Below are 12,863 nucleotides of genomic sequence, written 5' to 3'. Positions count from 1 at the left end.
ACAAACAACAATAAATGTTGGTGAGGATGTGGGGGGAAAGGCACATTCATACATTTCTGGTAAGATTGCAAATTGGTGCCGCCAATCTGGAAAGCAGAATGGAGATTCTTTGGAATCTTGGAATGGAACCACCATTTGACCCAGCTATCCTACTCCTTGGTCTATACCCAAAGGACTTAAAAATGGCATACTACAGGGACACAGCCACATCAGTGTTTATAGCAGCAGAATTCACAATAGCTAAACTGTGGAACCAACCTAGATGCCCTTCAATAGATAAATGGATAAAGAAACTGTGATATATATATATACATATATATATGTGTGTATATATATATATAATGGAATATTATTCAGCATTAAAAGAATAAAATTATGGCATTTGCATGTAAATGAATGGAGTTGGAGAATGTCATGCTAAGCGAAGTAGGCCAATCCCCAAAAATCAAAGGCCGAATGTTTTATCTGATAAGTGGATGTTGATCCATAATGGGGGGGGGTGACCATAAGATGAGTGGAGGAACTTTGGATGGGGCAAAGGGGAGGTGGGGAGGAGGCATGGGGGTAGGAAAGATGGTGGAATGAGACGGACATTATTACCCTCGGTACATGTATCATTGCATGAATGGTGTGACCCTACTTTTGGTGCAACCAGAGAAATCAAAAAGTTTGCTCCATTTGTGTACAATGAATTGAAGAGCATTCTGCTGTTATTTATAACTAATTAGGACAAATAAATTAAAACTTTTAAAAAAAAATTATCTGGAAAAATAAAGAAAGACTCTACCAGCTCTAATTTCAATTTTGGTTAATATTGTTCTTTAACTTTAAAATTCCAAATAAAGTTTTTTGAATTTTCTGATTAAAAAAGTAAAAAAGATAGCCATTCTTCATCCATCCATTTCTCCAACCTCCTCTGCTCCAGAAGTGTGAGCAGAATGCTACCTCTGCAGGGCTGCAGACAGCTTCATGGTTTAGAAGACAGTTGATTTCATCTTAAATAACAGAAATGTGAACCTTCTTTCCCTTGTTCCTAAAACCCAGATTTTAAGGACCTTAAGGCAGGTCCAAGGTACATCAATAAGCTTAAAAAAAAAAAAGAAAAAGAAAAACAACTTTCCTTTTCTGTTCCATTTTCAATATAGTCTTCGGATACTAGTATGCTTTTAAGGTGAATCAGCAGGAGTGAGGTTCTTAAAAACATTCTCCAACTGTGAGGTCTCTTAAGAGCTCCAAGAGCAGAATTAGAAAGGCCTCGTCTCCCCTAAGTTAATGCCACTGTTCATGCCGATCTCCACTGGTCTATAGGCTCCTTCCAGCAAATTCTCTGGGCCTATCATACTTCTGTCACTACTGGCTTTATCTCAGAGCCTTTTTTTTTTAAACTTAGCTCAGAGTTTCTATGGACACTGTCAATCTGTTCTCATCCCCAAGAAAAACAAGAAGCCAGGACTTTCAGCCCTTTACCAGCTCCAAGCAAATAACCACCTTGCATTCAAGAGGGAGAAAATGCTTTGATGCCAGAGTGGGTGCTCATGTATCAAAGTACAGTTGAATGCATCTCATTACATGGGAGATGCTTACCTCAGCTGCCATTGGCTTGTTGATGCTGTTCACAAATTTATTCACATGTTCAAAGTGTTTTGTCATCTCTGTTGCCAAAACCATGTCAATAATAGCCTGGCGCAGCGTTCGATAATGGTTCCTAAAATAACCAGAAGACAAAGGGCCTTGTTCACATCATATCCCAAATTAGAACTGTTCTGTTGCCTTTCACCATGCTTCCCACAACCTGGGAGAAAGCTGGGCCAGAGTTAAATGAGTGCAGATCACAGAAAAGTGTACCTGCTCGTCCTTTCAACAAGCCAGGATTGTCGACACTATTCCATTGTCCCCAGTGACAGCTAACCCGTCCTCATATGAATGATGAGTATTAAAAGAAAAGAAAGTAACTGTTGTATGGTGGACACTTATTTTACAAGGTAAGTCCCTTCTCCCTTTCCTTGAGAACACCAGAGCCAGGGAGGTGGAAGGAAGTGACAGGCTGGGCCTGTCACTTCCTGATAAGCTGTCCCTCTGCATTCTGTGCAGACAAGACTCCTATGCAGAGAACGCTCATGATTTCTTCTGATGATGGAATTGAAAGAGATTTTCCTGTTAATAAGCAATTCTCTAACTTCTAGTCATAATGGATAGAACATCAAACCCAAATTACTGTTCAATTCCTATGGTTTTTTTAACTTTAAGAGCCAGAATGGAGGGGCTGACTAAAATTAGCTATTAGAAAACAATTCTTTCTCGCCGGGAGAGGTGGCACACGCCTGTAATCTCAGCAGCTCAAGAGGCTGAGGCAAGAGGATCAAGAGTTCAAAGCCAGCCTCAGCAAAAGTGAGGCAATAAGCAATTCAGTGAGACCCTGTTTGAATAAAAGACAAAATAGGGATGGGGATGTGGCTCAGTGGTCGAGTGTCCCTGAGTTTAATCTGCAGTACCCTGCCTCCCCCACAAAAAGAAAAAAATTCTTTCTGCAAAAGTTTACAAACAAATCCTTGATACTTGAAACTAATTTCCCTAGATTTCTGGAGACTAGTGATAAGCTCAGGGAGACAAGAAGTCTTGAGACCCAAGCCAGCTCTGGGTCCTCTCCCAGGAGGTTTGCCCAACCACTGCACAGGAAATACCCACAGCCTGACCTCGGGGCTACTCAGAGGCAAGAAGAACTGTTCCTGTGTGGTCACATCTGGCCAGCTATCAGCAGAAGAGAACTCACAGTGAGGAAACCCTTCCTTCCCAACCCTTTGGGCTCCAGCACTCCTGCTAAAACCTCATGAGGTAGAATTTTAAGTGGCCAAAAACAGCTGTGAAAAGACAGGAGAGGACACATTTCTTTGAGTTACACAAAAGACAAGATGTCCTCCTGAGAGGATAAAAATATCTGCTAGTCTTATTAGTAACACAGTCAATATTTATGCAGTGCTTTGTAGTGTATAAAACATTTTCATGAACTGACTGAACACCAAATGATATTTAAAAACAAGAAGGCAGTCTGAAAGGTAAAATTAAGTTTACAAAGTTCAGGTTATTATTTTGTTATCAGATACAATGCTACAACTATTCTTATTTCCAGAGTATTCAGAGAAGCCAGGGAAAGCTGAATTTCCCTCTTGAGCTTTGCAAACCTGAGCACAGAAGCCCAAGCACAACAAACCTGTCAATGTTCTTGAAAATGTTGCACTTGGTGTCCTTGACTGTGAGCTGGAAGGCCAGGGCTGTGTGGTGACTCTCCAAGACTGCAGTGTCATTGTAGAGCACAGCGAGCTCACTGCCCGCGTTGCACAGGAAAGAGTTGGTCCTTCCCGGGTGATCCACATCATGAACTGTGGCAGCAATCAGGGCTGCCACCTCATCCATCTGGTCCAGGCTTCCCTGGGATAAGGGGAAAATGATGTTGGGCATTACTCATTGGGTTCTGGAGACCTGTGTCCATTCCTGTCTTAGGAGGGAAAAAAAAACGGGGGTTTTCAGAATGTTCTTTTAGCCTTCTGCTAGCCTTAGTTTAGAGGTGGCCTTGGACACATCATGTCACCTTGTGATGCTGTGTTATCTGGAGGGAAATGGAATCCAGAGCCCATGAACTCCAGTTCTCTAGGAAAAAGCCAAAGGCCTCCTGAATTGCATGCTGTGTAGTATCACTGTGACTGTCTTCTGTGACTGATACAGTAGGGTGGCCTAGCATGACAAATATTACTTATTCTGTTTGCCCACTTCTGAAAATATCTTGAGAGTGCTGGTGGTAAAGAGCACAGGTGGGACACACAACGGTAGAGTGACTGGAGCCCAGCAGTAGAGGATCTTGGGCGAATGTAATTGTACCTGGACCCCAAAGCTAAAGAGGCACTTGCAGCTAAGAATGAAATTCAGTTCTGGAACAGCAGGTAGCAAAGGCAAGAAGAGAAACTCTAAAGCTTTCATTATGCAAATTAAGAACACAAACCAGTGCATCTGGGGATACAAATGTGTTCTTAGCTTGAAGCTTTAGGAGGAAGTTATCAAATAGGTTCTTGTTATAGAAGAGATGCCATTCTAGGAGATAATTCATTCAGTAATTATTTATTAGATGCCTACTGGGTGCCAGTTATCAGGCATAGTGTCATAGTTACAGCCATGATTTGTACTGACACAGTCTCTGCACTAATGGAGCTTATCATCTAGAGGGAGAAATAGAAATAAATTTTAAGAACACACCAATAGAAGTAACTGTGTGGTTGTTCTAAGAGGGAATGTACAAATGCTTTGCGACTATCACCATGGGACCTAGTCTAATTTAGGGCAGCACTGTCCAACAAGCATTCTGTGACAACAAAAAGGTTTTCTGTCTGTTCTATTCAACACCCTGGTCCTGTGTAGCTACTGGAAATTGGCAATGTAGCCAGTGCAATGGCGAAACTAAACTTTTTAACTCTATTTCATTTTAATAGCCATGTATGGCTAATGGCTACCAAATTGGATGACACAGACCCAGAGGGTGGCCAGGGATGGCTTTTCTAATGAAATGATTTCTTTTTATGCTGAGATTTGAAGAAAAAGCTGGAGTTAACCAGACAACAAGGGACAAGAATGGCCTACATGAAACTCCTGAGAGCAAACAAGCAAAAGGGATTATTCAGGAAAACTAGAGAGCATCAGCATGGCTAAAGGACAGGGAGAAAGGGGAAAAGTGCTCCCCTGAGTGAAGCTGGAGGTGTGGCCATAATTTTTGGTGTGCCCAACCTGCTGAAAGGCTTGGGAGGGGGGGGAAACTGCTGCTCAGGTGAGGAGGGCTGAATCTGAGGCACAGCGTTGTCCTGCACAGACACCTGTCATGCTTGTGTTGGATTGAGGGCTGTGGTGTGCTTTGCTGAAAGCTGTTCCCCTCAAAAGGAGCCATTTCCATTTTGAATCCTAACCTTATGGAGCTGGTAAGCAACAACCTGGATTGGTCCTGGGCAACATGACCAGGTTTCCCAAGCAGCAGTAGATGTTATTCATCTTTTCAACTCTTTTCAGGGTAGAGTCTGTAGTAACCAGGCCAAGAAAACATGACTGACCCTGTTTCACTGATTTCAAGAGAGGCCACTGTAACCTGCAGGTGCAGTCAGTTATCTCCAAGCTCAGGACTCAGAACTGCCTCAACTTGGGCTCCATTTCCAGTGATTCTACCTATACAGTGAGGACCCATGGGGCCAAGCTCTGGGCCCCAGCTAGGGCTCCTGTAATGTGTCCAATCTTGCTTGGAGTCTCTGCCCAATTTATTTGTTTATTATTATTTTTTAATTTTTAGTTGTAGATGGATGCAATACCTTTATTTTATCTATTTGTTTTTATGTGGTGCTGAGATCAAACCCAGTGCCTCACATGTGCTAGGCAAGTGTTCTACCACTGAGCTATAATCCCAGGCCCCTCTCCTCAATTTATTTTTAAACTATTCAATGAAATAAAGTAACTGGAATAGAAAACACAGGTGGCACCAGAGGAGACCCGCCTTCCTATCCAGCCTACACTGATTTAAACCAAAAACACAGTGACAACGACACTTCTACAAAGATACCAATAATGAGCTGTGTCCTGCCGTTTGGTGAGGACTAATAATGCACTGTCTTGTAAAAAATGGCTGAGAGGTGGCAACAGAAGACCAGGCTAGATATCATCAAGGAGTGAGGAGAAGCAAGGGCCTGCCTAGGTGGGGGTGGTGAGGGGCTGTTTGTGGAAGAAGCTCCCAAACCTGCAGCTGGTGAGATTCCAAATCTCAGGATACGCAGATCACTCTGGATGTGTTTTATTTCTTTAACCAGAAGTAGATTTGAATTTGGATCCCACGAGAAAGACTAGCCACAGTCTTTCAAATAGTTCCTTATTCGTGATAGTCATTTAGGCCCAGAGAATAAGAAAGGAATGTGGCTGTCCTGGCCTCTACTTGCAGTAGCTCCTATGAATCAGTTAAGAGGGGAAGATGGGGGGGGGCATCCATAACAAACTGAAGGGACCTGTCAGCTCTGGGATCATTGTCTCTATGGCTAGATAGAGGATACTTTATAATAGTGACATTAAGAATTTGACCTTAGGGGCTGGGGGTGAGCTCCGTGGTGGTCCATGTGCTTATAGCGCGCACAAGGCCCTCAGTTCAATCCTCAGCACACACAAAAAGAAGATTGTAGATTTACTGTCCCTAGGAAATTAGAGGGACTAATGAGTCAAGGAAGTAATACATTTTCCTGACCCTCTTCTTCAGTGGTAACAGGTCTGATGGAAGAGGCCTTAGGCGTAAATCCTACTGCAAGTGCCTCGTGGTGGACTGTCTGGTGATCTTAAGCTGGGAACTAAACCTCTGAGCTCAGGAGACTTTCATACCCCAAGTCTCCAAGGTTCTCTGCAGCCCTATGTTTTCTGAATCTCTGGAAGGGTCTGCCTGAGTTAGGAAATGCCTTGAATTGTAAGCCTTGTTTCTATGAGTGTAGTTTGAGAAACCCAATCAGACTTTGAATGCACTAGCAGAACCTCCAAGCTGAAGGAGAATACCTATTTTGGAGGTGGGGTGGGCAGGGAGATGATGAAGTGACTAAGTGTCTCTAACTGGTCACATGTTTCACCTGTTTTCCTAGAAGAGCTCTGCTTAGGTGAGGTTCACTTCTCACTCAAGGCTGCAGCTGCTGGGGATCACAGCGCTCATGACCTGGGGGCCGTTCTGAGAGGGTGGTGAGACCTCAGCTGTGCACCATCACATGGTGAGCCGTTTCACAGCAGAATCCCCAGTGGAGATGCAGAGGTGCTGTGGCTCCTCAGAGGGAGGTGTTATAAACACAGCCTGACTTTGCGATTACTTTCTTTCTTTCTTTTTTTCTAAGTAGAAGACAAAATTCTTCAAAAGCATCATTCTTGGACCACATCCTTTGCTTTCTTACTTAGGAGGGTGAATAACAGTATAAGTCACTGACAAACTAATGACACTAGTTTGGATGCTGTTTCTGCTCCTTGTAATTGTCCCACTGTCTCTTCTTCAGCATCCAGGGTCTTGATCCCTCATCAACACTTGTTTTGAGAAAACAATCTAATGTCAAGTATTCACAGAGAATTTCAGCCTCTATATAGCATTTCTCCCAAAGGTAAACCAAATATTAAACTTTAGTTCTAACTGTACCAAAGAGATCACAAGCTTCACTGTGCAATCGATGGTAGTTAAGAAAGAGGGGCAATGGGGATCTCCTACCAGGTTTCCATGGGGAGGACACAAGGCCACCCTACAAATCAGGACTCACGCACGGACAGCACTGAACTCTAAGTAAGAGCGAGGGATGTGGAACTCTGTCCCAATTAGGCACAAGTCATTGATATACAGATTCACAAACTCATACCTACAACCTACAGAAAACATACATACACGCATGTTAAGTGAGTAGCTCAATATTATCTAGATTGTAACATTACCAGTGGCCAGATCCCGACACTATAACTTTACCTCAAGACCTAGCAACCATTTGCTATGATAATGAGGTTCTGTCCTGCAACTCAATTTCACAATGCTCCTGGTGAACATTTAGAGCAGGCTTATGGATCAGCCACACATGTAAAGGAGTCTCTATCGTGGCATAAATTAACATTTTAAGCATTTTGGGGGAGGAAATGGCTAGGCAAAAGGTACATGTCTTTGTAACACCGGAATGACCAATTTAGTAGGGCCCCCACACCAAAAAGAATCCTCTGTCAAATTGGCTGCAAAGTAGCTCTTTGCCCGATGTATTTCACTGAGCCTGAGTTCCTGAACCTCTGATCCAGAGCAGGCAGTTAGATGGTGTTATCAAAATCCTACCTTTACTCTTTCCTTTCCAAGGAAGAAAGCGGTGGCATGCAGGACGTCGGCGGCATGGGTGGAGTTGTGGTAGGCATTGGAGGAGTGATAGTTGGCTTCAATCACTTGGAGCCAGGCCCGAAGAGTGGTTTCAGAACAGTTTAAAAATTCACATACTCCAAACCGAGAGAAGACCTTTAAGCCCAGGTAAACCAATGGCCTGCAAAATAGGAAAAGAAAAAGCAACCCTGTTTCATTGAATTCACTGGCCTGGAAATTGCGTTCTTTGATGATATGGGAATGGAGGCATTTTTATTTTTCTTATTATTCTACATGAACAGGGGCATAAAAATATCTCCCCAAATTAGTAGGAGCTGCATCTTCTCACCAGTTACCTGTTCAACTCTCATGAGTGTTAATCCAAACTACTTCTAGATTTTCTGTAAGTCACAGGCCCTTTGGTGGCTCTGACAACCAAGAGAAATCCCTGGCTGTGCCTTCTTCCCTCCACATAAGCCCTGCACCTGCTCTATGCTCCCTGAGGACAAAAGGAATGGCAAAGCAACCCCATTTAGAGTCATGCTACTTTTTGAGAGTCATTCATATCCCACAGACCAAGACCTCTTGGAAGAAATAGCCTTTTCTGAGTATAAATGAGATTCTTTTAGTTCTCCAGTCTTCTCCCTGCCAACAGGATGGATCAAAGAGCTATAGAGATTCTGAATGCACTTTTTGGAGGCAGGGAAGGGACAGAGTCTCACTATGTTGCCCAGGCTGGCCCCAAATTTCTGGGCTCAAGCAATCCTACAGTGTCAGCCTCCCAATTAGCTGGGACTACAGGTGTGTGCCACTGAGCCCTGTCTCATATTCATTTATAGGGTGGAGCTTCAATAAGTTTGGGAAAGAGAAAACTTAAAACTCTTGGCTCACTAGCCAAAGGAGTGATCTGCGATCAAAGGACACTTGGGCTGTTCCCAGATCTTCCCCACTCTATAAAGGTGCTGGCTCAGGATGTATGTGTCCCTCAAAATTTCCAGATGCGAAGGCCTTGGACATGGCCATCAATCCCCACTAGCCTTAGCGAGAGATGTCACATACCTTTTGTGTGTAACCGCTTCCAATTCAAAGATGTTGAAGTCCCAACTTTCCTCATTATCAAGTAATTGGGCAATAGAAGGGGGAACATCATTGATGGTTATTGGCATTGCAAGGTGACTGTGACTCTGGTGCACATCTGAGCAAACAGATGGTGTGAGAAAGCTGGTTAATTGTGAATTAATTTTTTTGTTTTGGTACTGGGGACTGAACCTAGGGGCATGTGAGCACTGAGCCACATCCTCAGCCCTTAACTGTGGAATCTTGAGTGCCCCTGAGCATCTATCATCATCTTCATGGTTGCCACTAGAAAGAAAGTCTTGAACTTTCAGAGGTAGAAAGATTTTTCACATCAAAATTTTTCTCTAACATTATGAAACCTTGAGACCCCCCAAACAGAAAATAATGCAGTATAACTGTCTGTTTAAATGTATAGAGATCTACAATTCTTATTCTAAAAGTGCTGAATAATCAGGAGACTTCTTCATTAGGAGACATGGGCCATAAAGATGCACAAACTCAACTAGAAGAACAACAAGCCCCCTCCCCAATTGAAACAATAATTTCAACACTGGGGATGGCACAGGGTAAAGATGGGTTATTTGTAACAGGTGAACGGATGAGAACTCACTCTTTGTAAACACGTACTCATTTCCTGACAACCTTCTCAAGCCATCCTGGAATAAAAAGAGATGCTGTTAGAAGCAGGCTTCACATCCCATCATTGCTCTCTCATTTCCTTCATTAGCCAGAGCTCTGAACCCTCAATAACCGCTCAATCTGCAGCCCCAAGTAGAGGCAGAGCTCAAAATTAAATCAGAACAACAGCTATAAGACAGATGATACTCTCTCTTCCGTGGCCACTGTCCCAAGAGGTGAACTGTGACTACTGTGGGCATGACAGCGTGCGGGCCTCACACCCGAGCTGCAAGTTGGCTTGGTTATCATGGCATCTTCTGGCATTGTGAAGCCACAGAACTGAAATCGTAGAAGAGATCTCGCTTTGGATACACATTTTTTTGTTTGATGTGTCCAAAGTCCCTCATAGGAACTGTGTTATGCTGATGTTCTTAGATTTGTATTTTGAAGAGCCAGAACCATGGGCCCCATTTTGGGGTAACCTTCTATAAAGTCTCAAAGAAGGTGGGCCAATGTTTTATTAGTAAGTAACATACTTTTTTTCTAGCTAGTTTTTATGTGAGCATGGCTGCTAATCTTTAAAAAACAAAAAAGATTTCTGAGTTTGAGGTCTTTGGAGTGGCAGAATAAGAGTGCACAGAATTTCAGTTCTGGCATTTATTGGCTCTTGAACTTGAACCAGTCCCCGCAAAGGTTCTTGGATAAGAAATCCTTGCCTCCACCTTCCTTTCCTAAGTACCTCATTATCTATATCTTTGCTTAAGGGTCACTTTAAATTGCTTGTTACCTGGGGGAAAGTGTGTAGTAAGTTTTAAAGGAGTATTGGCTATGAACAGCTCCCCTGAAGTCACATCTTGAATCTTTAGGTCAATACCTTAATCTTAAAATATAGATAAGAAGGTAAGCAATCACAGCCACACCTGTCCTTCCTCTAAGTCAGGGATGGTAATTCCCCTGCCTTTTCCTTGCCTTTCTCTCTCTAATTCTAAAAGCCACACAAAAATGAGGCAGACATCCCCATGGTCTTCACAGCCTTATCTGGGCAGGAAGTCCAAGAAGATATAGCAGTGGAGGAGGACACAGAAGTTTATTCCTGGAACCAGCAACCTCCAGCTGTAGCTCTGCAGTGGCTGCCTGGTGCCAGTCTCTTGAGAGTGTTCTCTAGAAGCTTAAGTCCACACTACATTGGAAGGAGGCAGCCAAGGCCAGCCCAGGACCAAGGTAAAAACAAGAGGTCACTCGAAATATAGGCCGAGAATAGACTGGAAAGCCAAGCAACACTCAGTATTTGGAGGTAGGTCTAGATAGAAACCTTCAAAATTAAACTCCTACATGACTCTTAGGCTAGTTTTAGCATCTGATGAGGAGCCCAAATGAATAATTTTGATTTTCTTCATTTCCTAATAGATTATGATTAAAGCCAAATAAATCAGAGCAAAACACCAAAGCAGAGTGAGTCCTTAAACACCAGCTGCTCTTGGTGGTCACACACGAGTGCTGTCTCTTGGTGTGTCAATGGAGGGTGGTTCCTTCTTCTCTTCTCCGCACTGCCTTTATCTAATTATAAATGGAACTTTATATAAACTAAAGGAAAGGATTCTAGATTTTAGAGGGAATGCTTTCAATTTTTCTCCATTTAGAATGATGTTGGCCTGGGGCTTAGCATAGATAGCCTTTACAATGTTGAGGTATGTTCCTGTTATCCCTAGTTTTTCTAGCATTTTGAACATAAAGGGGTGCTGTATTTTGTTGAATGCTTTTTCTGCATCTATTGAAATAATCATATAATTCTTATCTTTAAGTCTATTGATGTGATGAATTACATTTATTGATTTCTGTATGTTGAACCAACCTTGCATCCCTGGGATGAACCCTACTTGATCATGGTGCTCTATCTTTTTGATATGTTTTTGTATTCTATTTTCAAGAATTTTATTGAGAATTTTTGCATCTATATTCACTAGAGATATTGGTCTGAAGTTTTCTTTCTTTGATGTGTCTTTGACTGGTTTTGAAATTGGCTTCACAGAATGTGTTTGGAAGTGTTCCCTCTTTTTCTATTTCATGAAATAGTTTTGAGAAGTATTGGTGTTAGTTCTTCTTTAAAGGTCTTGTGAAACTCAGCTGTATATCCATCCGGTCCTGGGCTTTTCTTGGTTGGTAGGCTTCTGATGATGTCCTCTATTTCCTTGTGAAATGGATCAGTTTAAATTTTGATTTAGTTTGGGAATATCATATACCTCTAGAAATTTGTTGATGGCATCGATATTTTCTATTTTATAGACGTACAAATTTTCTAAACAATTTCTAATTATCTTCTGTATTTCTGTAGTGTCCCTCATAATATTTCCTTTTTCATCATGGATGTTAGTAATTTGAGTTTTCTCTCTCCTTCTCTTCATTAGCATGGCCAATGATTTATCAATTTTATTTATTTTTTTCAAAGTACCAACTTTCTGTCAATTTTTTCAATTGTTTCTTTTGTTTCAATTTCATTAATTTCAGCTAAAAGACAGGGATGCCCTCTTTTACCACTTCTATTTAACATAGTTCTTGAAACTCTAGCCAGAGCAATCAGACAGTCAAAAGAAATTAAAGGGACACAAATAGGAAAAATAAGAATTCAAATTGTCACTATTTGCAGATGATATTATTCTATACCTGGAAGACCCAAAACATTCCACCAGAAATCTTCTACAACTAATAAATGAATTCAGCAAAGTAGCTGGATATAAAATCAAAACCTATAAATCAAAGGCATTTCTGTATACCAAGTGACAAGTCCTCAGAAAGAGAAACAAGGAAAACCATCCCATTTAAAATAGCCTCAAAAAATTAAATAAGTAAATAAAATACTTGGAAATCAACTTAACAAAATAGGTGAAAGACCCACATTGAAAACTGCAGAACACTAAAGAAAGAAATTAAAGAAGACTTTAGAAGATGGAAAGATCTCCCTTGTTCTTGGATAGGCAGAATTAATATTGTCAAAATGACCATATTACCAAAAGCACTATACACATTCAACGCAATCCCAATCAAAATCCCAATGACATTTCTCATAGAAATAGAAAAAACAATCATGAAATTCATCTGGAAAAGTAAGAGACCCAGAATAGCCAAAGCAATCCTTAGCAAGAAGAGTAAATCTGGTAGTATTACTATTCCAAACCTTAAACTATACTACAAGCAACAGTAACAAAAACAGCATGGTATTGGCACCAAAATAGACCTGTAGATCAATGGTACAGAATAGAGGACACCCACATAACTACAGTTATCTTACATTAGACAAAGCCGCCAAAAA

The 12,863-nt window shown here is 41.7% G+C and overlaps 1 protein-coding gene across 4 annotated transcripts in view; it reads right to left on the bottom strand.

Annotated features, from left to right (window-relative positions):
* Pde8b (phosphodiesterase 8B) overlaps nt 1–12,863 on the bottom strand; it is a 200,219-nt gene that overhangs the window by 9,676 nt on the left and 177,680 nt on the right. For all 4 annotated transcript variants that reach the window (XM_026393225.2, XM_077800404.1, XM_026393226.2 and 1 more), the window contains 5 exons: nt 9,549–9,594; nt 8,921–9,056; nt 7,844–8,042; nt 3,209–3,426; nt 1,585–1,705 (listed from right to left, as the gene is read on the bottom strand). In XM_026393225.2, coding sequence (XP_026249010.1) covers nt 1,585–1,705; nt 3,209–3,426; nt 7,844–8,042; nt 8,921–9,056; nt 9,549–9,594 — 720 coding nt within the window. The remainder of the gene's footprint in view (nt 1–1,584; nt 1,706–3,208; nt 3,427–7,843; nt 8,043–8,920; nt 9,057–9,548; nt 9,595–12,863) is intronic.

The sequence above is a fragment of the Urocitellus parryii genome, chromosome 1 (assembly GCF_045843805.1).
Source record: "Urocitellus parryii isolate mUroPar1 chromosome 1, mUroPar1.hap1, whole genome shotgun sequence".
Classification (NCBI taxonomy): Eukaryota; Metazoa; Chordata; class Mammalia; order Rodentia; family Sciuridae; genus Urocitellus; species Urocitellus parryii.
This window is presented reverse-complemented; position numbering and strand designations above follow the sequence as displayed.